Genomic DNA, 26,196 nt, shown 5'->3' on the forward strand with positions numbered 1-26,196 from the left:
CGATGCAGGAATCTTTAGCCCAACATGGGGCTCGAACTCACAATGATGAAATTAAGAGTCTCATGCTCTCCATACCGAGCTATTTGCTTCCCTGCGTGGTGATGGTGAAACCGCTCTGCCAATACAAGAGCTAGTGCCGCTAGTGGATGCTTTCCCTCCCATTAGCGGTAAGTCAAGAAAACACCCACCCATTCAAAAAAGTACCGTATTTTTCACCCCATAGGACGCACCGGCCCATAGGACGCACCAAGTTTTTTGAGGGGAAATAAAGAAAAAAAAAAATATTTCCCCCCAGGCGCTTGTGGGGCCGGCAGCGGGGAGAAGCGCTCTTCTCCCCGCCGCCCGCCTTCAGACCAGGTCTGGGGACAGCGGGAAGACGCGCTGTGCCTCCCAGCTGTCCCCGGGGCTTGCAGGGCTGGCGGTGGGGAGAAGCACGTGTCTCCCCGCCGTCAGCCTGCAAACCACATCGGGAGACAGCGGGATGGCGGCGTTCCACCTCCCCGCTGTCCCCCGACCTTGTGGGGCTGGCGCTGGAGCTCTCCTGAAGCCTGGAGAGCGAGAGGGATCAGTGCGCACCGACGCCTCTCACTCTCCAGGCTTCAGCAAAAGCCTGCATTCACCCCATAGGACGCACACACATTTCCCCTTCATTTTTGGAGGGGGAAAAGTGTGTCCTATAGGGCGAAAAATACAGTAGCTATAGCTACTGCTAATAAATTCCCCTTTGGCTTGCCATGTAAACACATCTGAGCAGAGTTAACATTAGTTACATACCAGCTTTGTTGTATATGTGCATACTAGACATTTGGAAGTCTTTAAAAGAAGAAGGAAGGAAGGAAATATGAAGGGATTCCATGTACATGTTGCTTCATTATTCAGTCACGCCAGTCGGAATTGCTTGTTATCACGATAGCGAGGGAATTTGCATGCGTGAGCTGTCTATTTTGTGTGTTTTCAGTCTGGAGAGCCCTACCAGAGCCGTCTTTACCTGGGGGTGCAAGGGGTGCAGGGCGCCGAATTCTGGGGGGCACCAAATAGCGGGCAGGCGGGCGCGCAGCTTCCCTCCCTCACGGCTGCAGAGATTGCTCTCCTGCCAAAACGGCATGGGAGAGAGTTGTGCGCCCACCAACCATATGGCTGGCTGGCACACAGCTTCCCCCCCCCCTGCCACTATCCGTGTATAGGATGATGTCGTCTAATACACAGGAAAATATGGTAATTTGGGGGCGCTGGGCAGATCTTTGCACCCCGGTGCTGCGTATTCATGGTAATAAATGGGAATTAATGTGGGGTGTTTGCCTCCCCATTGACTTGTTAGCATTTTAGCTGTCTTATTGCAGTCTTTTCTATGGAATAGTTCCCTTGAATTTGCATTATGGCATTGCTTGGGCAGGAAGAGACCGAAGGTCGGGTACAAAGGGGGGGGGACCTCAGGACTGGGGAGTGGGAATCTAATTTGGGCCCCCAATCCTCTCTGTTAAGCCATCAATACTGTCTCCAGGCCAGCACACCTGCTGTGGGTTCCATGACAGGAGAAACGTGGAAATGTAAGAAATAAATGTAAGAAAATAAATAATATCAGAATAAGAAGGGAGGGGAATGTGTTAAATACTCCACATTCTCAAGGCTGTGACTTTTTTTAAAAAAGGTAAAATTGTAGCTTTAATTATAAACTAATGCTTAACTATGAAAAAAAAACTCTTAAGCGGCTTACATATACTAAATTATGCATTCAAATTATTTGTTAAAGGTTTAGAGTTAAAAGCAATATTTTAAAAATTCAAAATAGAAATGAAACTAGAGCAGCTAAAAGCTGTATATTTCTCTGTGTAATTGTGCACCTTCATCAGCTTTCCATATTTGTGCCAAAATAGATTTACAGGAAAGTAGATTACATTTAACTGTTTGCAACTTTGCCTTTTAATTGTTCTAACCCCACCTGGGACCTTGGGGTGAAGTGTGGGTAAATAATAATAATAATAATAATAATAATAATAATAATAATAATAATAATAAATATTATTATTATTTCTTTTCTGAGTCACTTCCAGATTATAATTCTTAGTTAGGATGTGTATCACAATGTTTGTAATACTTAGCTCTTCTCATGGACAAAGTTTATTTGTTATAATACTGTATATTACCTCCTCTGCCCACTTTTAACCACCAACCTTTAAAAAAAATGCCATTTGAATTACATTTGTTGTGATTTGAATTATATACCATGGAACAGAATGGCATGTATGAAGAAGTAAAATATAACTCCCTATTGTTAGTGTTATTATTTGTTTTAAAAATCAATACATTAAACACTTCCCAACATTCTTAGGATTTTTTGTTTAGTAATTTAACAAGAACATGTTTGTTAGCATGAAAGTTAACCTTTTAATTTATCATGTTATTTATGATAGGTGTTCCTGTTAGAGGAATAGCTATTAGATGGGGTCGCTTTTCCTGTTTTAATGCCTTTTTATCCAGCTTTCTGAATAGCTTTAGTCCTTTGTACTTTCCTCCAAGTTATTTTAATTCATTTTAATTTTTTCTCAGCAACTTTAAAGCAAGCTCCGGTGGGGTAGCCGTGTTAGTCTGTTGCCGCGTAAAGGAGACTAATAAATTAGGTGCTGAGATGGACGAATAAATTGGTCTTAAAGTCTAATAAATTGTGTGTTTTGATAGACTAGAGCCCACTCTATCAGATGCATGAAGTGTAATCCTGAGTTGCAAGGTATCTAATCACATGGGAGTAAATGAAAAAATGGAGAAGCTGGAATTAAGTGGCAATTCAGTTAGAGCTTGAATGTACGGAAAATAGGTATGAGAGGAGATCGCCAGGAGCTTCTGGAAGGGAGAGGGAACAGCAGAGCTTAGTTGGCTTCCTAACTCTGGTGTTATTGCAGTTTACTGGAACGGGAGGGATGAGGCAGGCAGTGGGGAGGTCAACACGGCATGTCTGCCCCTTTGGTGCTCCTGCCAATGTGTCTGAACTACACTTGACCTTCCCCACTTTCTTGCCCCTTTCCTTCCCAGTAGGCTACATAAGTGCCCCTCCCCACCCTCCCCACTTTTGATGACAACACAGCATATCTCAGCAATGCTGGGCAAATTAGCATCTGTAATGGGACAGGAAACCATTGTCTCCATTCAGGCCCAAATGAGTAGGATTGAACTTCTGTGTACATTAAAATTCAACTGTTCTCTGCTGGAGCTTTCCCTGTCTAAAACAAGCATCTCTGGGGGATTCTCAGTGGAAGCAGGTGGGAGCCGCTATCTGACCACTTTTTAGAGATTGGATGTGCCATCTCCTTGGAATTGAGGCAGCAAACCTGACATGAGCTGGGAAGATCATTTCAAAATACTTGTATCGTTCAGTAAAACTAGTTCAGTTACACATATCTGTGTATTCAGTGTCGTTAGCACTTTTGTTTTGGTTTACGGGAGCAATATTTGCTCAAGTCCTTTGGACATAACTCACCTTTCCATGCTGAGATGTCAGCCGAAGTCTCTCCAACTTTTCCCTGGGGCTTTGGAAGGCAGAGCAGGTGGGGGCTTCCAGGGAATGTTTCTTTTTTTTTTGAGGGGGGGGCGTGTTTGGCGACGCTTGCTGCACTTCCGAATCGGAAGGGTTAAGTTGCCCGTGAAACCCAAGAGGAATGCTAACGGATCAAGAAATGACATGCTGCCTATTGTTTGTTGCTATAGGATCAAAATAACAATTATACATGCCAAATAAATTCTAAACCTGTAAGTTAGGGAAAGAGAGGATGGCGGTAAGTACAGGTGCCAGAAGCATTAAATAACCCTCTCAGACAAGGTGCAGTACTGTTGTCTTGAATTCTGCAAGGTCCCCCCAGTCTGGCATTTTTCCCCCTACACGAGACAATGTGCATTCACTGCAGGAGACTAGGTTAAGCCTGCGTCTCCCAGACCTTCTGGCTCCTTATGCCCAACCCTGACACAGAGGTGCCTTTGTGAGTATAATTACCCTCCCCTTGTAGTAGAAATAGTTTATTTAGATCCCCCCTACTTTTTTTTTTTACCTCAGGTAAGGCTGGAATAAGCGAGAATTAGCATTCTAAAGAACCTGCCCCAGCTCTGACTTCTCTGAGTTGATTATCCAAACCTCCCGACAACCCATAGCTCTTTTTCTCTATTGGTTTGTTCTCTTAAGATACGATCCAGTATTAAAGGCCCGAGAGGCCCAAGAGAAACGATGTGGCAGTGGGGAGTCAAATTAGCTGGCTGGTAAAGGGGTTGGGGGAATGCCTTAATAAATAAACACCCAAAAAATGTCATGCCCAGCAGGGCTGTGTCTTGGTTGGCAGGATAAACTCAGGCAGACAATCGTCATAATTTACCTGAGGACTAATATGAAAGCATACACATCACTAAGGTACAGTGAGACCGGCGATCTGGAACACGCTTAAAAGTAGGAAGCAAGTTTCACTGAAAACTATACGAGAACTTGCTTCACAGCAAACTGTTTCCTTAGCATTTTCAGGATGCATTGGCCATTCTCCCTTAAAGCCTTCCTAATTGGCATTAGCTGGTTGCAGGTGATTAACTTGCAGTTAAATGAGGCCTGCCTGTAAACATGCTTTTCCCAGACTTTAAAACCGAGTTGGCGAGGGGAAACTTTAGACTGTTGAGATATTGGAAAGGAGCCAAAGGTGGTGGTTAATAAAGTGAATCCGAGTTTTGATCCAGCTTTGTTTACACATAGCTGAACAAAGCTTGACAGATATTTTCTGCCTTGAAAGCTGAAAGCATATTACCAGAGGGTCTTTTATATATATATAGAAGTATGCTATTTCCATCTCTGGAAAGAGATTACTGTAAAAGTGAGAAGAGAGTGCCGCTTAAATTCCATTAATGATTTTGAAGAAACTGAAGCGTATATTTGCCATTTCTTTATCTGAAGTTCTGTTCTGCCATTGGAAAGCAGAACAATATGCACCAATTTTTATATGCAGAAATCTATTAAATCTCAACCAAAATCCTGCCCAAGCATAAAGGGATGCTCTACAGGCTCGGGCTGGGGAACATCTGCAGCCCTCCAGATGTTATTGGGCTACAACTCCCAGCATCCCTGACCACACTCTGAACTAGCTGAGGCTGATGGGAGTTGGAGTCCAACCACATCTGGAGGACCATGGGTTCACAGCCCTGGGCTAGGACCCTGCTGAACCTGCATGGAAAGTGTGTACCAGGAATAGCTTTCTGTGTTCCTTTGATGTTAAACCTGGGTGGTGTTGAGAGGGAGCTCATAGGTCAACCTTAAGGTTGTGATGGGACAGAGAGAGAAGGACATGAAGGACTCTGAAAGATCCTAATCAGTATCTTGAAGTGCAATTGAAACAAAAGGCATCTGGGTGACAGCATGGAAAATGAAGTAAGACTAATGAACTCTCCTGTGACAAAAGGCATAATGCATATTTTCCCCAACCCTTTGGGGAAATTTTTTGAGATGAAAGAATACTTGTTCATCTCCTGCATTGCCTGCCAGAGAGTGCAACAAATCACAAGGTTGCCTGCCAAGTCGGTAGAACCCGGAAGAGTGTTTGTCTCTAGGAATGCGACTCGCTGCATTTATGAGCCCCTTAGGCATGCTTTACGCCCTTGTGGCAAATGATTGCAGGAGTGCAACCGTAGATGTTTGCTAAGAGAATAAAGGGGTAGGTAGGGAAGATGAATAGGAGTCAGTTTCACAGGTACTGTAGTTCTTTGATATTCTGTATACTAATACTAAACTCATTATCCGAGTGTGGATCCTTAATGTAGTAACAAGGGCACCACCCCTGCACAAGAGGAGGGTATAAGCAGACTTAGGGACGTATGAACAATCTTTAGGTAAAAAACCCTAAGTGGAGGGGGGACACCCCCCCCCCAGCAGCACATTGAAAACTGACTGTGCTCAGTGCGCACAGAATTTTGTTGGAGGGATGTGTGGAAAGGAATCAGATATCCTGGAAAAGGACATGGCCAGCTGGAATCCTGAACAGGAGCAGTCCATGGTGCAACATTTTGTTTCCACTTTTGCTTTGCATTAATGGATGAGCGCTGCCAACATGAATGAACGAGCGCTACGTAGAGGCAAAGTTAACAAGCGCTAGTAGGCTGTGTCTGCACTTTGGTACACACATGTTCTATCAGGGCAGGCGTTGTTTCTCGTTGCTTATGTTGCAATATCTGCGAATTCCAGGGCTGCCATGTTAGAATCTCACCCTGTGACCCCCATAGGTCATCCAGAGAAAAGTGTGGGTGCAGCTTGGTTTCTTTGCATTCTGTGTATCCCAAGTGTGCCTGCTTTTCAGTTGTCTTTTCTGTTACCCTTTCCTTAGGGGAAAGTATAGGTAAAGGTCAAAAGGTTGACTATCTGTGGCTGAGCTGCATTTATAGTTCAAGGTATAAAACTAATTCAAAGCCACCACAGATCTCACGTTTTTGAAGGTGTGGGGAGCAAGGCTTGTTCTGCCTGCCGGTGATGATCCCAAAGGTCCCACAGCCACTCTGCTGACTGTCAGTGGCTCGATTTCAGACTGAGATCTCTCCCAGCCCTCCTTGAAGATGCCAGGGATTAAATCAGAGACTTTCCCCATGCCAAGCAGATGCTGTACCACTGAGCATCTTTAGGCTGACCTGTTCAGGAACTCATGGAAGAACTGCTCATAGCTCCTCTCACCTGAGGAAGAACAGGTTATATATTTATGTCCAAACAAACTACACTCCTATAAAGCGAAGTGTAATCAATATGGCAACTGACTTTTAAAGTTTGTTGCAGGCAGTCAGCATTTCCCCTCGTGCAGTTCTCAAGGCAGTCGTGCACCATTTCACAATGCCACAACTCTCTCCATGTTGGGCTGTGCCAGTGGAAGCAGTGTTTCCCCTTGCTGTTGTGCAAGACTGCTTTGCTGGCTTGTTCGTTCACAAACTATTCTGTGCCACTTGCCATACCAATCGCAAGGCAGCTGACAACCTTAAAAGACAATCCAGTAAACAAACAAACAAACAGAAACAAAAAACAACACATTACAACAAATAGAATTATTGCAAAATGTGAAGGGCCTGCTATGCAGATTGAGTCTGTCTACACAATTTGGAGTGCCAGGGAGCCTCAGCAGCTGTGCTGCCCATTTCCGCTTCTTGCACATTTCTATTACTTCTTATTTAGCAAAACTTATATACCACTTATTGTAACAAAACCTCTAAGCGGTTTTCAAGCAATACGATATTAAAATTACCAGTAAAAGCATAACATTTAAAACATGTAAAAAACAAAACAAAAACCCACAATTAAAACCAACAGTAAACTAAAACATCAACATCTGCATGTCTGGATAGACTTGCCTAAACAAAAATGTTTTAAGCAGGTGCCAAAAAAAATACAGCGAAGGCACCTGCCTGGTACCAGTAGGCATTTGTGTCGGCCACATCCTTAAATCGACATTGTGAGAACTTTTCTTGAGACTTCGCACAACACCTGGGATAGCTCAGTCAGTAGAGCGTGAGACTCTTAATCTCAAAGTTGGGGGTTTGAGTCCTATGTTGGGCAAAAGATTCCTTCATTGTAGGGGGTTGGATGACCCCCATGGTCCCTTCCAACTCTGCAATTCTATGATACCTTTCCACAAGTGGGTGGCATTTTTACTTTGCCAGCAGAAAACCAGGAGTAGCTGATGCAGTGGTTCAGCGTCACAAAGCCATTGTCCCGACACTGGTAGTGAGTACAGCAGTCGTGAGCTTGGGGTTGCCCATGCATCCCAGCAGAGCCCCTCCTGCACTCCCACCAGTGCACTTGTGCAGACACCACTGCCCCCCTGCCTCCCCACCTTGTGGTAAGCAACAGCAATGCTGGTGTCTTGAGGGTGGCTGCGCTGCACTGACTGTTCCTGCGAAACAGTCTATCCTTAACAAGCGTGCCTAAGAAGCTGGTTGGTTTCTGTGGTCTGCAACTTAATTCTGCGCTTCCTCTACCTTGCTGTGGTCCTGTCCGTAATGCAGCTTTTCTTTGTTTGTTCTGTTTCCTGTCCTAGGGAGCCAAGGCATGCTTTCTCCGCGACATCCCCTTCTCTGCCATTTACTTCCCCTGTTACGCTCACATGAAATCTGCTTTTGCAGGTGAAGATGGGCGGGTGAGCCCTTGGTCGCTGCTTCTAGCTGGAGCAATAGCTGGTAAGTAATGTTTTTTCTTGGGACGTTAATGTACCAGGGGTGGCGAAGCTCTAGTCTAGGGGCCAGGCTTGGCTGCCAGGGCATTTTTTAGGAAGCCACTCTCAACCATCCTACACCCGACCTCATGCATGACATCATGCCCAAAGCTCCCAGTTGCCCAGTAAGGCGTTGCTGCCACCACCCAGCAGCTGACAGAGGGATAGCAGCACAACTTCAACCTCTCACTTGTTTCTTCTTCCAGTGCATGTAGTTGGAAGACCTTTGTGTACATCCCCTATGCTTGCAAACGAAGGGCTTTAAAACAGTCACCCCCTCAAAAGTGTGGACATTTGAAGCACCAGGAGTTGGATGATTTCCAAGCCCTTGGTACTCATCCCTGCATGATAATGCTTACAATGCTTACAATGGTTCACTTGACTTAGAGCTTCAGAGGAAAGCATGTCAGGTGATTGGCAGCCCGGCAGCCCCACCTACCTGTCTGCTTTGGCCTGCTGGGGGGGGGCAGGTGGGGGGGGGAGATAAAGATCCAGCCCTCTGGCCAGAAAAGGTCCCCCACCCTTGTTCTGTACCCTTTGGTGCCTGGAGATTGCAAGTGGATTGGGCCCTTGAATAGTTTAATCTGTATCTAGTTGGGTCAGGAACTGTGACATGGACTTTGTTCAGTAGTGGAATTGCCATGGAGGTAGACTGGTCAGTGATCTGGAGGAAGCAACATTTTGAGCAAAGAGGTGATTATTTAGGACTAGCACAGGGAAAACCGGTGCCTCTGGGTGTTATTGGACTTCTGCTCCCATCAGCCCCAACCAGCATGGCCTGTGGTCAGGGATGATGGGAGTTGTAGTCCAACAAACTTATGGAGGGCACCGCATTGGCTACCCTTAGGCTATAGTGCTGCCTGGCAGAGGCTCTCCAGGGTTGTAGGCAGAGGCGTGCCAGGGACTGATGCATTGCAAAGCATCTTCTCTGCTCCAAAGCTGTTTTCCTGCCCCTCCACTAGCAGGACCAGATTAAATGACATGAGGTCTAGCGTGCAGAGCCCCCACACCCAATGCTTTCCTTCTCCTAAGGCTCAGATTTCCTTGCACACATACCCATAGATGACTGTATCCTCCTATACGTGCTGTGCCTGAAATCTGATAGAGGCTTTTGCAATTTTCTCCAGATTTGGAAAAGAAAAGAAAAAAGAATAACTTGGGAGTTTATAAAATGGATTGGCACCTGGTTTAAGCCATGTGAAAGGAAGCATGCGCCCGCACATGATGCATAATATAGCTCGTGGAACTCCTTGCCACATGATGATCTTGCAGGAAAAGGCTCATGGGCATCTTTTTAAAAGCTTGAGATGAATATGTGAAGGACTAGGTCTGCGAAGGGACTACTGTGAATGCACAGAGAGATGCTGCCTGGTGTTCTGCTTTATAGGTCATGTCACCAGAATCTTAAGTGCTGGAGCTGGTGTGTTTGCCGGAGTCCGGGTGTCATATGCTGCTGGTGACCGACTGCTAGACCCTTGCTAGCCGGTTACATACAGCTGACTCAAGCATTGCAGCCAATCTGCACTAGGAATGTCTTCCATTTCCAGACTCTCTTATGTCAGTCTGTGATGGATTTGAATGTTGAAATGGTAATGCGAAGAGCTCTCTTTCGCAGGCATTTGGGTGGGGGCCATGAAAGGGGTTGCTTAAAAGTGGCTCATAAAAGAATATTCTTACTTTTGACGTCTCCCTGATCAGCAGACTTTTGAATGTTATGTTAATAATATAAGATTCCGAAGGCATGCCCCAAATCTATCCATGCCTTCTGACAGGAGGAGACCAAGCCACTATGTTAAAAGAGAAGCTGCTGGCTGGCATAATAAACTTTGTTGACAATTGGAAAGGGTAGAGAGGGGAAAGCTCTCTCTTAAAAATAATAAAAAAGTTATACATAAAATAAAAAAATCTTTCTCTCCAGTATGGCTCAAATCAGCATATGTTTAAAGTAGCATATTTGAAATCCTGCATATAAATCTATCTAAAAGGTGAACTTCTGTTATTATGATAGATAATGGAAATGTAATGGCTCTGGGAGAAGCCAGGCCTCTTCTGCATGGAATGAAAAGGCAAATAGCAAATGCTTTTCCCCCCTGTCCTGCTGAGAAGCAGCTAAAGGGGCCCTGTGTAGAGTCACAGTTCAGAAAGCCCAGAAAAAGCAGGCATTGAGCATTTTGCCTTCTGTATTCCAAATGTGAGAGTATCAAAGCTGACTGCTCCCGTTCCTGAAACCACAGGCGTTGACCCCAGCATTCAGCTCTTTCAGCGTTGGGCTCTGCTTCAGTCTGTGCTGAATACTCTGAGCAGAGCTCTAAGCGGTCCCTCTCTCTCTCTCTCACCTTCTTCTCCCCCTTTCCTTTCCCAACTTGGCATGTTTTTGCTCTCAACATGTACTGTCTATATAAAGAGGCAGGATATAATATCCGGATGCTCTTTGCAGCCAAATGTTCTCTACGACTGATGGCTAGATTATCCACTTCTGCTGTTGGTAGCTAAAAGGATCCAAGATGCTGGTTCACTCCCAGCTCTGCCATTTGCCTGCATGGACATGCGTCTTTGTTGCTTAGTTTGGAGGATGACAACCAAGAGGTCTGAAGTGCTGGTTCGTAGACCACAAAATCAGCATATGCTGAGACTTTAAATAGGATGGCTTAGGAACATAGGAAGCTGCCTTCTACTGAATCAGGCCATTGAGCCATCTTGTATTGCCTGCACTAACTGGCAGCAGCTTCTCCAGGCAGCGTTTTCTCCCAGCCCCACATATGGAGACAGCAGTCACGAAATTAAAAGACGCCTGCTTCTTGGGAGAAAAGCAATGACAAACCTAGATAGCATCTTAAAAAGCAGAGACATCATCTTGCCAACAAAGGTCTGTATAGTTAAAGCTATGGTTTTCCCGATAGTGATGTATGGAAGTGAAAACTGGACCATAAAGAAGGCTGATCACCGAAGAATTGATGCTTTTGAATTATGGTGCTGGAGGAGACTCTTGAGAAGATCAAACCTCTCCATTCTGAAGGAAATCAGCCCTGAGTGCTCACTGGAAGGACAGATCGTGAAGCTGAGGCTCCAATACTTTGGCCACCTCATGAGAAAAGAAGACTCCCTGGAAAAGACCCTGGTGTTGGGAAAGATTGAGGGCACAAGGAGAAGGGGACGACAGAGGATGAGCTGCTTGGACAGTGTTCTCGAAGCTACCAGCATGAGTTTGACCAAACTGCGGGAGGCGGTGGAAGACAGGAGTGCCTGGCGTGCTCTGGTCCATGGGGTCACGAAGTCGGACACGACTAAACAACTAAACAACAACAACAACACATATAGGGATGCCCAGGGTTGAACTTTGGGCCTTCTGCATGCCATGCCACTGAGCCTCAGCCCTTGCCTATAAGCCTTCTGCAGTTGACTATTCCATATTTCACACGTCTCTGGTGAACTCATTGTGAATGTTCACACTTCAGTGCTGAGTCCCAGTTCCTCACTGCTGTGTTCTTTAAAAGAAAGAAAAGAAAAGAGTGTCCAGGCTTTAAGTATGCAAACCCGGATGCTTGGTTTTTGGGAAATGCAAGAAAGTCCATTCCCTGATGACTAAGCATTCGAGTATATCCAAACCACACTTGGAATCCTGTGTGGCAGTTTTGGTCGCCACACCTTAAAAAGGATATTGTACAGCTGGAAAAGGTGCAGGGAAAGGACAGCCAAAATTATCACGGGGTTCCTGTGAGGAAAGGCAAAAAATGTTTAATGATTATTTGTTTGTTTAAAAAAAGGCGAATAAAAAGTGGTGGGGGAAAGAGGTATACGTATATAATAGAACATGGGGTGGAGAGTGAGAATTCCCCCTCTGTCTTTTATAAAGCTGGAACCTGGGGTCACCCAGTGAAGCTGAATGGTTAGTGGTATTCATGACAGAGATAGTGGGAGATTCAGGACACGGTGCAAAGTTAAATTGTGGACCTCGCTGCCACCATCTTTGGTGACGGACAGCTGCCAACTTGGATGGCTTTAAATGATCATTGTACACATTTTTGGGAGGATTACAGCTGTCAGTGGCTACCGGTCATGGCGGTTACTTCCCATACCAAGAGGCAGTGCCTGGGTGCATTTCCCTGTTTAGTTGTTCTGTTGTGAAGAGTAAGCTGTGGTAAATATTGCCCATGTTATCTGTACCATAGCTCTGGGCACCATTATATTCTAGTTATATGTATGACCTATAAAGCTCATCATGACTTCTGAGACCAAACAGGCTGCTCTCTCAATGAAACCTCCAGGCAGCCAACCCCTTTGAGAGATTGCCCGCTGCCTGCGTTCAGCTAACCCAGTGCTGATGGCATGCACCATTCTACAGCAGATGTTTATTTTGATTTGGGACTTTCAGGTTCTCATTTTTTAATTCATTATTATTTTGACAGTTTGTATGCTGCTCGATTACAGTTGTGTCTAAGTGGTGTGTGGGAGACCCTGCACAAATGGACTCAGAATACTGAACACATGATTTATCCAAGCCATGAGGAGCCACTAACAGTGACTCCCAAGAAGTCTTTAGTGATTGAGCAAAGGATATAAGGGATCAGGTGGTAATATAATTAATTACTCCTATGATACATGACTAGGCATAACATCCACAGTTATTAAAAACTGCTCAGTTAGTACATTACTTTGTGCTGAATAGTCAGAAGACTATGCATTTAAAGCCGGGTCAATTGTAACCCAACATAATGGAACAAAACAGTTTTTGAGCTCTGTATCCTATCTAGACTTGAAACCTAAGCCAGTGTGTTGAGCCAAGTCATTTCTTAGATTTTCTAATTTTTTTCCTTCTCTGCCCATTGTTAAGCGATTGCAGACTGTGATAACTGTCTCTTTGAAGTTCAGTTCAGCCACAGAAGTAGCCTCTCTTTATCAGTAGTTGCCAGTATAGGGTTAGAAAATGCACAGTAATGTGGACCCTATCTTGTATTTTTTTTTTTTTTTACAATATTTCCATTTCAGGTTATCTTCCATTAGCTGATTACTGTTCAGGGCAGTGACTTGACTCTTATCGTGCAGTATAGGACTGGGAGGGTGGGAATGAGTGGCAGGTACTAGCGAAAGCAAGGGTGATATTACTGGGCTAAAAGGAAGTAAAGGATTTTAGGAAGAACTGAAGTTTTATCATGTATACTTTATATTGGCAGAAACATAATAATCACACTTACCTGACTGGGAGCATTCAAAGACTTTTTGGGAAGAGATTCTTCCCCTTGAAATGGGGACAGGAACTAGGTTTGGTTATTCGGGACAGAAGTAGGTTTCTCACAAGGCCCCCATACTAAGCCTTGGCTAACGTTGGAGGCACAGTCCACAGGTAGTTATCACCCCATTTGTTTTGGACTGAGGTTTCCATCATCCTCTGCCGTGGGCAGAGTGAATGGAGTTAATGGGAGTTGTAGCCCAAAGTATCTGGAGAATTCAAGGCCTGAGGACTGGCAAAACCCCCTCCAAGTCTGTCCAGGGATAGCACTCACCTGGAATTTCTTGACTGAGTCAAGGCCATTGTCACCTCAGAGGTCCAGATGTAAATGAACAGAGCTGTGTGTCATCAGCATATTTCCGGCAACGTACTCCAAAACCCCAGATGACCCCACTCTGTGGTTTCATTAAACGGCATGGGGGATACAATCGAACCCTGAGGAACCCCACATTTAGGCTCCACGGGGCCAAAGTACACTCCCCAAGCATCACCCTCTGGAAACTACCATCCAAGTAGGACTGGAACCCCTGCAAAGCAGTGCCACACACACCTAACTTGGACGTCACGTTTCAGGAGCAACTGTCCAAAATTTTCCAAACTTCTCTTTGCTTCTTTCTCACCCATTCACCTCCTTGCCACAAACAGCAGTCTCTTGGTTCCTGTACCGAAGTGTTTCTGGATTGTGTCATTTTTGTTGTTAGTATTAATTCAATTGATATCCTGCCCTTCTTCCCAGAGGTGCCCAGGGCAGCATGAGTTTTTACTCAACTGTACAATGCCTGCTCTGCAACCTATGTTAGACTATTTAATTCAGCCGAGGGTGCCCGGACCTTTGCAATTAAAAGACGTTTCTGAAGAGTCCTGGCTTGCAGTTTTCAAAGCCTTGCAGATAGTTGCATTCCAAAAATTTGCATAAGATGGAAACTATTTGGGACTTGTACCACAAAGCTCAGGGCTAGTTCACACTTGCTGATGTCCCCAAGGGCTTGGAAGCATACAAGACTACTGGCTGGTTTGTGGCCAGACCAGGCTCACATGGCGGCATTGTTCCTGTGAAATACCACCTCCACAGCGGGGACGGGGCTTCTGCCTGCATGGCTGCTGTCTTTGCAAGAGTCAGCTAATTTTTAAAGAGCGAAAGTCCAGCTTCTGTGTCTCATAAGCAGGAGGTGAAATGGATGACTCGTGGACTTGCTGAAGGGAAGCGCTGACCATGTTAAGAGAAAGCCACCTTCTGCCAAATGTTCAAATGTGAATGTTCGCACAGTGTGTTTTCCTTTCTTTTTTAATGGGTTTTGAGAGACGAGGAGCAGTCCTTATTTTGGTGATAAACACACACTTTTACATCTCTTTCAAAGGAGTCTACTAAAAAAAAAAAAAGTGAGATGGCGTTCTGGAGCCAAACCACATTGGTTTGGACAAAAACTGTTACAGAATTATTAAGCTTTAGAGGGAAGAAGAAGATGAAAAAAAAAATAGCAAAAGCAAAGGAGATTTATGCATCTACATCTGACCAAGCTGGTTTGGAACTGACGCAAAATGGAAAAGTAATAAAATAAGAAGAGACACTGTTTTTGAATACAGTCTTGCTTTATTTTTGTCTCCTCCCCCCCCTTGTTTTTCTTTAAATCTAAATACGGATTATTTCATTAGACTGAGTTTGAAAAACCGCTGGTCCAAGGCCTAAAATCATTCGAGGTGCCCCTTTTGACTTCATGGAGAGAGCATGTTTCAGGATTGTGGCCCCTTCTCTGCTGATAATTCGGTATTTGTTGCTTTCTGTTGTTTATCTGCCAGCATAAATCTTCCAACAAGACTTTGCTGAAGAAATTAGACGCTGAAAAATGTGCATATGCCCAAAGGAAAACATGGAACATTATTGAGTTGGGGTTTGGGTTTTTATTTTATTTTGGCGCATTGTGCACAACTTGTACCTGTCTGCCTGTTTTGAGTTTAACAAGACTTCTCACAGGATGTAGCCCTGAAGTCAAAAAAGTGCAAAAATTTCCAGTCTTCTGCACATAGGGGCAAATGCTGGAAACTACAAGGGAGCTGACTTTTACCTCCCCAAAGTGAACTCAAGACCCTCTGCAAGCTTCAGACATATTGAAGACTTCTGTTTGCCACTCAACTTAAAAAGAAAAATAAAGCATCCATGACAGATAGCCATCCAACCTCTGCTTAAAAATCTACAAGGAAGGAGAGTCCACAGCCTCCTGAGGGAGACTGTTCCACTGCCCAACAGCTCTTAGTGTCGGAAAGTTTTTCTGTATGTTTAGTCGGAATCTCCTTTCTTGTAACTTGAAGCCATTGGTTCAGATCCTCTCCTCCAGAGCAGGAGAAAAGAAGCTTGCTGCATCTTACATGTGACAGCCCTTGAGATATTTGAAGATGGCTACCATATCTCCTTTCAGCCTCCTCTTTTCCAGGCTCAACATACCCAGCTCCTTCAACCATTCCTCATAAGGCTTGGTGTGCAGACCCTTGATCATCCTAGTTGCCCTCCTCTGCACACATTCCAGCTTGTCAACATCCTTAAATTGTGGTGCCCAGAATTGGACACAGTTTTCCAGATGTGGTCTGACAAAGGCAGAATAGCTAAAGGTCAAAGGACCCCTGACAGTTAAGTCCAGTCGCAAATGACTCTGGGGTTGCGGCGCTCATCTCGCTTTACAGGCCGAGGGAGCTGGCGTTTGTCCGCAGACAGTTTTTCCAGGTCATGGGGCCAGCATGACTAAACCGTTTCTGGCAAAACCAGAGCAGCGCATGGAAACGCCGTTTACCTTCCCGCTGGAGCAGTACCTATTTACTTGCACTTTTGGGCGTGCTTTCAAACGGCTAAGTTGGCAGGAGCTGGGACCGAGGAACGGGAGCTCACCACATTGTAGGGATTCGAACCGCGACCTTTTGATCGGCAAGCTCAAGGATCAGTGGTTTAGACCACAGCGCCCCCCACGCCCCCAAAGAGATAGGGACCTCCCTTGAGCTGGACACTATACTTCTGTTGATGCAGCCTACAATGGCATTAACCTTTTTTGCTGCTGCATCACACTGTTGACCCCCTAGATCCTTTTCACATATACTGCTAGTAAGCCAGTCAGCACAGACCATACTGAGCTAGATGGAGCATAAGGCAGCTTCCCAGGGTCCTAACAGGCCAACTCACCCATCTCTAAGCAAGTTCAACAAGCTGGTTTCTTTTCTGCCCTGCTTTCCCTTTCTCCAGGAATGCCTGCCGCTTCCTTAGTGACGCCTGCGGATGTGATCAAGACGAGGTTACAGGTGGCAGCCCGTGCAGGACAAACAACCTACAGCGGCGTGATTGACTGTTTCGGGAAGATCCTCCGAGAGGAAGGCCCCAGGGCATTTTGGAAAGGAGCTGCAGGTAGCCTTTGCAAACACTCATTTTATCAAGGAAGGATGCATGTTAACCTGATGCATCAATGTGGCTAATAATGGTGTGGTTTCCTGCCCCTCAGCTCGTGTATTTCGGTCGTCTCCTCAGTTTGGAGTAACCCTAGTGACTTACGAGCTTCTGCAGAGATGGTTCTACATTGATTTTGGAGGAACGTAAGTACCGTACTTTTCGCACCAAAGGACGCACCGGACAATAGGACGCACCTTGTTTTAGAGGGGGGAGAACAAGAGAAAAAAAATCTCGCCCTCTTTGCCCAGCGCCCCTTCAGTGAAGCGGCAGGAGGCGCTGCGCAGAGAGGGGGAGAATTTTCCCCCTCTAAAACAAGGTGCCGTTTAGTTCAGTCGCCTTCAGGCGGCTACTTGGTGCGCACCGACCCCTCTCGCTCTCCAGGCTTCAGGTTCCTTTCAACCTGCTCTTTGGAGCCGGTGGGGGGAAGCCCACCACGAGCCCCAAAGAGCAGGTTGGGGAGCAGTGGAAAGCTTCTATGGCTTTTTTAGCCCCGCAAGCGCTCTCCCAGCTGGGAGGCTCCTGCCATAGCGTCTCCTGCTATGGCGTCTTCGCTCCATAGGACGCACACACATTTCCCCTTCATTTTTGAAGGGGAAAAAGTGTGTCCTATATAGCGAAAAATACGGTATGTTGGGTTGACCACCTTGGCTCTCTTTATAGGAGTTAGTCATAAAGAGCTCCAGATTTTCTTTATGAATTAAGGGTCACTAAAGCTCAGGGGAGATACACTTTTTAACACCAGTGCTTGTCATGTACATGAGGGCAGACAGGAAGAGGAACACAAGTAGTTAAATAGCAAAGGGAAGATCCATTCACAGAGTGCAGTAGGGTTTTTTAAAAAGACTTTTTATTAAGATTTTCCCATAATACACTAAAATTACAACTACAGAAGATACAAATCAATGAAGTGAAATACGAAGTCCTTTCTTTAAAAACAAAACAACATAGTTTTATTGATTTCCAAACGAAGTTCTCTCTTAAAAGTAGTTCCTGGTCCTTACCACCCACAGAGGACAGTAGCTCTTCCCATCTGGGATCTTTCCTTTCTCCTACCAGCCTCATATCCTGGGGGACCAGCATTTTCCTGGTCATCACCCAGGGTCCTCCATCAACCCTCTACTACCCCCATGAGTATACAATCTATGAACTCTAATAAAGGCCCCAGACATAGGACTCCAAAGAAATAGGAGAAAGCAGAAAAACAAAAGCCAAAAAACAAGAAAGAAAGAAAGAAAGAAAGAAAGAAAGAAAGAAAGAAAGAAAGAAAGAAAGAAAGAAAATAGAGAGAAAAGAATAAGGGGGAAAGGGGAAAAACCCATTAGTGAAAGATACAGAAGAAAAACTTTCATTTTTCCATCTGCCAATAAAAAAAAATTAAAATCATTAGAAACCTTTGGCATGGTAGAGTACAGTAGTGTTGGCATGCTGTTAATACTGCAATGCTGTTGATGAGATTGAGAAGTCTCATCAGCACTAGTGTTAAGACTTGCATCACTGGTGCATCATGTCACCTTAAGTTTCCATGTTTTCGCCTCTTCTGCCGACGCTCAAAACAGATTTCACACTGAACAGATTGCTGGGCGAGTCTCAAAGTAATTTTTAACGTACTTCTACTGTGCTGCTTTATAGGCAGCTGCTGGAGATTATAGGACTTTGTTTTTCTGCAGGTATGTAAAACATGCTCCACCTTCCATCAGCCCCAGCCAGCAAGACCAGTGGCCAGGGATGATGGGAACTGTAGTCAAAGAGCATCTCGGTCAGCAGACTAAAGTTTAAAAAACGGTGGCTTGCTGTCTGAAAGGATTGCATAAGAAATTGGTACAAAAGAGGAAAAAGAAGATTATAGGAAGCTACCCATCTAGCCCAGTATTGTCTGCCCAGTTTCAGTCAGGGCATCGCTTTACCTGGAGTTGCTGGGGATGGAACCGGGGACCTTCTGCATAAAAAGCAGGTGCACTACCACTGAGCTATGGTCCTTCCTCAGCCCCAGGTACCAACTCTTCCATAAGGTTGAGCGCTGATGTTCCCAATGACCAGGAGGAATAGCCACGAATGGGAGGGAGTTTGGAGAGAGGCAGAACCAAATAGCATTTTGTCCCAGGCAAGCTCTTGTGGGCGGGGGGCTCTTTTTCTCTGGAAAGAACTTTACTTTTAGGGTGGAAGGCTGCATAATCACACTTGATAAAATATGTATTGCAGGAAGCCAGCTGGATCAGAAGCCGTTCTGAAAACAAGGATCACCCTACCTGCACCGAATCCCGACCACGTGGGGGGCTACAAGTTGGCCGTTGCCACTTTTGTGGGAATTGAAAACAAATTTGGACTTTACTTACCTCGATTTGCGTCTTCGCCACCTACCTCAAAGGCAGCGCCTGTCTGATCACAAGGCAGCGACTTACTTTTACAGAATGTTGGGAAAGAGCCATTCATCTGATCAGTCTTAATACTTCATTCCTTTAGCTTTCCGGTCTCAACCCAGCACCACCTGATCTGCAAGTCTTTCTTCCCACCTGCTCCCCATCTTTTAAGTGTGAATCATCGGTCTCTGCGCTTCCTTTTATCAGATCACTGTGAAATTCTTGCTAGAGTAGTCTTATCGGTTTGGGTCCATGAATGCATTTTTGTTCTTTCTTGCACATACCTGGGGTCGTGAATGTACTTGGGCTCATTTGGGGAAAGACATTTGTAGGCAACTGCTCTTCTGGTTGGGGAGGGTGGTGTGTTTCGGGGAGGGCTGTCCTGTCGTCATGGCTGCATGTTGGCTATTCAACAGAGATCATGGTGCTCAACGCAGAACAATTTAGACAGTGCGTTTAAGACTTGGGGACACATTCCATTTGCATCCGTACCGGAGGATTCGAAAGGTGTCGATACGAGCGGTACCTGAGTCTTGCCAAGAGTGACTGTATTTTACTACACACACAAGTTGCATTCCTGAATTGTATTAGGAGGATTTTATGGGGAACATGTTTTTCTAACTGAAACCACATCGACAAGCGTTTAGCAATTATATTCTGTTCCTGGTATCAGAAGGGTTGGGGGGTGGGAAGAGAAATGTAATTTTTTTCCATAGTCTCTGCACTTTATGGAAGAGCATCGTACCACGAGAGATGAAAATTCAACACCAAACGGCACGAGCCATCGAGAGGTGTAGCTATACATTCTTCAGTGCTATTTGGCTCGGGGCTCCAGCACAGCTTTCGTCGACACTAATGGAGGCTGTGCCCAAGGGGGTCACACCAGGCCCTGCTGATATTTGGATTCTTGTTTTTTGTGTTGGTGCACTTAGAGTAACCTGCTGCTTGTTTAAATAAATGCAATAGAAAAATCCATGCACTGTATCAATGGTATCTGCCTTAACTGCCAGCTTGTAATTGAAAAATATTTGTGTGGAAATTCTGAATAATTTTGATGAATTATAACAGATTTTTTTAAAAAAACAAAACAAAAATACAATAATAATAATAACAACCAGATTAAATATTTTGCCTTCTTTTGGAGGGGGGGGGCGTGGGGCTGCCTTGCAGAGCTTAGTGGGAAACTGAGACCAACATTAAGGCCACATTAAGGCCATCAATTGAAAGTGCCATGACACCACTTTAAAACAGTCACAGCTTCCTGCAAAGAATTATGTGAGCTGTACTTCATTAAGGGGGCTGAGAGAGGCTAAGTCATTGAGGGCTGAACTCTTTTCTTGCTTTTAACAAGTATTGCAACATGTGCCTAGAAAGGCTTCGCAGTGCAAGCCATCTGTCATGGATGCCACCACATGGCCTGTTTTCCCATGCTGAGACCACCGGTAGCTTTTTAAAAGCTCGTCCCATTTTTATAAAATGGATGTAGGCTTCGGTTTTTAATAGTAATAAAAAAGTTTGCCTTGGATCTTTTTAAAGCGTTAACTAAAGCCACTAACTGGATCAAATTCTCCACAAATTATTACTTAAAACATAAACTCGGAATACTGCAATTTTTATTGATTTAATAGAACTGATTGGTTAAAGTTCTACGTCTCAATTAAGAGCAAGGGCCTTCATTAAACAAGCTTTGGGTGTTTGCAGCAGAACCGAACTCCGTGCATTTATTTTAAGAAAAATATATGCTGGTCGCTATTATAAGAAATATCAAAGTGTTTTACAATAGTATCTATATATACTTAAAAACACACATAAAAATTAAAATCTGGTACTACTATTACCTATTCCTAATTGCCTGCATAAGCCTGGCAGAACAGAAAAGTTTTCAGCAGCCGTTTAAAGGTTGAAACAGAAGGTGCCCAAGCGTTGGCTGGGTGCAGGCTCAGATGGGACTTTGCCAACTTGACTTCTTCATGAAAAGAAGGCCAGGCTGTCAATTTATAAAGCCTTGCTGTGCCTCGTACGGGTATTGTAGTTGTGTCCTGGCTGAGAATTTGAGCTGAATGCTGAGCAGTCTCCCCAACCCACCTTATTCAAACCTCAAATTCTGCCACAAATTTAACAAGCTGCTAGCCTTAAGCAAGATCCTGTTGTCTTAACCTCAGCCAGTCAGCTATAATATGGGTTTAATACCAGCACACCTCCACGGATAGGGTAAGGACTGCAGCGCTATTGATAAGAGCAGCCATCGCTCTAACTGCACCAAGACTTAAGGGCAAGAGTGCCCTGAATGTGCCGCCAAGGAGGACCTCTTTGCCACATTGGTTCCTTGGACACGTCCGATGAGCACAGCCCAACTGGTGTGGCTGTGCATTCAGCTCGTCAGTTCTGATTAGGCTCCGCGCTGTGGAAAACGAGCAGTGTAAAAAGCACTTTGGAAATGGAAGCATCGTTTTGTCACTTGAGCCGTTTAGCTTGCTGCTTATGCTAAAGGACATATTTTAAATCTAATGATTATACATAATAAATTACTGGCTGGTTTGGAAATAAGTAAACCTCAAGATACTTTCATTATGGAACTCTCTGGGGAAGTTAAACACAGCAAATAACCCAGAAACAGCACTTGAACAAATTGTGCTTTTTTAACCACTCTCTGTGTGTACTTTAGAAAGTAGTCCTACTTGCCGCCTAAGAGGCAGCGCTGCAACTTTGCAGGAAATACAGGGCGCTAAATCCAACAACTGTATTTTGGCAAAATCCGGGGACAAAACGGATGGTGCCAGTTGGCAGATGCGTGGCTGCAGAGAGAAAAAAAATGGAATTGTGAACAGGAGGACCAAAATGTGTGGTTTTGCTTTTTTTGCTTTGACTCTCTCTGCAAAGCCAAGTATCTGGACCAAACTGATCCTCTGCATCATTTTGAGCAGGTTAGGATGAAAGATGCTGACATGGAGCTTAACAACCCTCCAAACAACCCTCGCCTTGAGGCACTGCCAGTCCCATTCCATTGACAAAAGACACGTATTTTGGATCATTTAACTAGGAAGGTATGTCCAATTCGGATACTAATGTAGGGATGGGAAACTTGTAGCTCTTCACCATCCCTGACCATTGACCATGATGGGTGGGACTGATGGAAGCGGGATGGGCAGGCAGGACTCCAAAGCCCTCCCAATGGTTGCAGCTGAACAGAGGAAGTAATGTCAGACCTCATGTAAGTGCACAGACAGATTCTGCAGTCTTTTAAGTGAGCACAGTGGAAAATTGGCCCGTGTGCCTGGGAAGCTAAAGAAGCTCAGAGATTAAATTTACACATGGATCTATACATATGAAGCATCAGAATGGCCCACAGAAATCTCGCCGGTAAGATTAATTATGGTTGTGCATTTGTATTACCGGTGCAAATCTGAGCAAGTAATATTGACTCTTACCACTCCAAGAAAAACAAAACCCTGTTCATCTAATCAATGTTACTACCCCAGAAGTTACAATTCTCTGACTGACCAGTAACGGAAATAATTTTATCAAGAAGAAAACCAACAAAACTTGGCTACAGAACAGCTCTGACACATTTTACTGCCGTTGCCTCTGTCTACTTCTGAAACAACACTTCCTCATTCAGACCATTAGTGGTATCCTGCAATGAGTGCCGGGGACCAACTGCACATGAAATATTGCTAAAGTATCTAGGATTAATAGGCGATTTTAGAAAGTTCTGTTTATTCAACCAAACCCTTTTACAGATTTCATTTTAGTAAAAAGTGACATCCAGTAATAGTTGTTTGGGACTCGACATAACCCCAACAGGCATGCAGAGACAATGCAGTTTGCTCGTTATGCACATGCTTTGGGATCGTTTATTTTAATGCTTTCAAATAAATATGTTCCATGCAGCACACCGCAATAAATAAGGAGCAGCAATGTTCGTATAGTACATCCATTCATAATGTAAGTCACCATGTGAAACACCACATCTAAAAGTCTCTGGCCCAGTCCCATGTTGCGAAGCGCACCACATCTGTACCCAATCATATCTGACTTCATATGGATTTAATAGGACTGTGCCAGAAACGCACGTGAGCCCAAGTTTATTCAGGAGTTCCTAGCTAGTTACTGCAGCTACTAAAGGATTTAAAAGGCAACAACTGAACCCGCTTGGGCTTGATTTGTCCTCTCATTCGTAAACTTCTCAAAAAGAAATATGAAGCATGAAAACGCTCTGGATATTTTCAGACGGCTTGAAGCACAACGCAATTAATATGGAGAAATCGGAACCCTGGGGAATGCTGGCAGCAACACTGGCATGGAAAGCCACAACAATACTGACTTGACACAGAACATGACTGCAATCGACAGAGGGCAGGTGGCTACAAAGGGAAGGGCACCTTCTAGGCAGAGATCTCCATGGTTCCTTCTTCTTCGCTGTCTGCTCTGTTGGCACGGATTTCCACCAGAGTCCGGGCAAATCGGGTCCACTCATCGTTGTGCGGTATAGCAAGCTGCAAGAATTAAACAGACAATGGTGCAGAGAAATTAAGACTGGACAAAGGGAGGTCTTAAGCCACACTGTTTTGACAGTCGTTCATTATTCTGTTTACAGCAACCCTCTTGAAGGAATGATGCAATTGGGTGTTTTATAAAAATCTATGATGGGGTATGTTAACTGCCAGTTGAACAGTTCTGGTGTTGTTTTTCTTAGACTTGCCTAAAAATGTTGCTAAAATACTATTCCAAGCATCTTGCCTACTGCTGGCTAGGGCTGATCAGCAATATAGTTCAGCACCTGGAGGACCACAGGTTAGCCCCTACAGTTTTAGGGTGATACTAGATAGATAGACAGATAAATAGATAGATGGAAGGCTAGATATAGGACAAAAATGCTGTAGGGCAATGAAATGAATACAACACATTTTATCATGTTAACAAATGGCAAAATCCAACCAAATGCTATCAATATCTTTAAAACCAACGAAAGCCTTTTCTGGTTGATGTAGGCAAGCCTATTTAGACTTTCAAACATTATGCATTTATTTACGCAGTTTATAACCCATGTTTCGCCACAACATGATCTCATCAGCCTTGGTTTGAGATGTGCTCTTTATGTTTATGCATCTCAGTAATGATGGCACTGAATCAGACTGGCCTAGCTTCCCTGCTATCTTGAGAGTGTTGGTTTGGAAGGAGATGTCCCACCACAGTAGAAGACCATGACAAGTCGCGGATGAGGAAGCTGTGGCTTTCCCACCATCCCTGCCCATTGGCCATGTTAGCTGGGGCTGATGGGAGGTGGAGTCCAATGAGAGGGCCACAGGCTCCCTATCTCTGCTATAAGTTAAGGTCAGAATGTTATAATAGCAGCAGCTGGACACGGCCAGGGTGATACTACACTGCAGTTAGAATGGAACTCCAGGATGGGTTACACGTGTTAAAAATGTATGCACCATGTCATATTTCTGAAATCATTATGCAGCGAGATTTGAGAGGGGGCAGGGGGCATTTTTGCTCTGCCCTGTTTCTCAGTACAGCTACAGAAAAGGTATACAATAAAAATGCTAAGCATCTCTAGAGCAAGCGAATATTATGCAAACTGATCAGAATTTCTTCTCCCACCCCTTAACACTGAAAAAACCTGGTAAAATTGTTCCTTTTTTTGCTTTATTCTTATGAAGACAGGACAAAAGTATGCTCCGAGTGGGATATGTATTTCAAATGGAATGGATGCTAGGGTGCTTTAGTGATACATGGGACAATCCCACCCCACCCCAGAATCCATTCTAGCTGAATCTAGTCTTGCAATTTTTGAGAGATAATGCAAAACAAGATTGAAACAATCACCAGACTGCTTCTTCTATGTACATTTTCATAGACTCCGACCCTAGAAGCCAGCAACATGAATTTAAATTAACCATGCACATTTTTACAGCTCCGTAAAGTCTGTAATCTCTCGCTGGATGCTGTAAGAGAAAGTAACTGTTTAAAGAAATTATGCAACATAGATGGCTGGAAAGGAACTTCTTTCAAGGCAGGAAGCAGTGTGACTGACATTGAGCATCTGGGGTATGTGTCCCATTACTGCTAGTGAGCCATAAAACCATACAATCCTTTTATGCACCTTATGCAAATTTGTACTACAAGTGCAGAAGGAAGGATCTGTCCATTTCAGTTGCCTCCATTTTTCCATTCTTAAATTCAGTTCTCCACATCTGGCAACAATTTCTGATTTCCCCGCCTTTAAATCCATATGAAAATTCACCAGCCTTTTAGTGCAAATTTCTCCTAGAAAACACATTTGTATATGCAGTTTAATGGACTACAGTACAAGCAATTTCCCCTAATATAATGCACTTGTGTATGCTATTTTCGTTAATATCTTTCTTTTCATGTACACTTCCCCCTAATACACACATTTTTGTAAACAGTGTTGGGTTGGAGAATTGCATCACAAAGTTCGGGTGAAAATGTGAATTTTGAAGGATGGCTGTTTTTTGGTTCACATCGTTTTGGAAAGTGGAATTTTAATAGGTTTGGCTTTAAATGTGTACCTAATTGAATTTCCCCTGGTTTGAGTACAAAAACGGCTTTGGTCACCTCTGTTGGAAGGAGGAGAGGGGAAATGTGTCCCTATTAATTCTCCTTGACCTTCCCTACCATTGACCGTAGTATCTCTCTGGAGTCTCTATCCGAGTTGAGGGTAGGTGGTGCTGCTTTGTGGTGATTCTGGTCCTGCTTGGATGGTCATTTTGAGAGGGGGGTGCTTGGGGAGCACTCCTCCGCCCCATGGAGCCTTTAACATGGGGTTCCTCAGGGTTCCATTTTTATCTCCCCTGCAGCTTTTAACTTCTGCATGGAACCACCAAGTGGGAATGTCTATGGAATTTGGGAGTACATTGTCAGCAATATGCTGATGACACTCAGCTCCATTTCTCCCTTACATCTGCAGGTGAGGCAGTGGACGTGCTGGACTAGTGTCTTGCCTCGGTAATG

At 44.5% G+C, this 26,196-nt stretch overlaps 2 protein-coding genes across 9 annotated transcripts in view; one reads left to right on the forward strand and one right to left on the reverse strand.

Moving 5' to 3' along the window:
• Positions 1-20,287, forward strand: part of SLC25A13 (solute carrier family 25 member 13) — a 111,505-nt gene extending 91,218 nt beyond the window's left edge. For all 3 annotated transcript variants that reach the window (XM_082193931.1, XM_082193930.1, XM_082193932.1), the window contains 4 exons: positions 8,031-8,169; positions 16,658-16,816; positions 16,911-17,001; positions 19,058-20,287. In XM_082193931.1, coding sequence (XP_082050057.1) covers positions 8,031-8,169; positions 16,658-16,816; positions 16,911-17,001; positions 19,058-19,238 — 570 coding nt within the window. In that variant the 3' untranslated portion in view covers positions 19,239-20,287. The remainder of the gene's footprint in view (positions 1-8,030; positions 8,170-16,657; positions 16,817-16,910; positions 17,002-19,057) is intronic.
• Positions 20,288-22,904: 2,617 nt separating this feature from the next.
• Positions 22,905-26,196, reverse strand: part of DYNC1I1 (dynein cytoplasmic 1 intermediate chain 1) — a 228,944-nt gene continuing 225,652 nt past the window's right edge. For all 6 annotated transcript variants that reach the window (XM_082193927.1, XM_082193928.1, XM_082193929.1 and 3 more), the window contains one exon: positions 22,905-23,711. In XM_082193927.1, the coding sequence (XP_082050053.1) occupies positions 23,601-23,711 (111 nt within the window). In that variant the 3' untranslated portion in view covers positions 22,905-23,600. The remainder of the gene's footprint in view (positions 23,712-26,196) is intronic.

This window comes from Podarcis vaucheri (assembly GCF_965113315.1).
Source record: "Podarcis vaucheri genome assembly, chromosome: 12".
Taxonomy (NCBI): Eukaryota; Metazoa; Chordata; class Lepidosauria; order Squamata; family Lacertidae; genus Podarcis; species Podarcis vaucheri.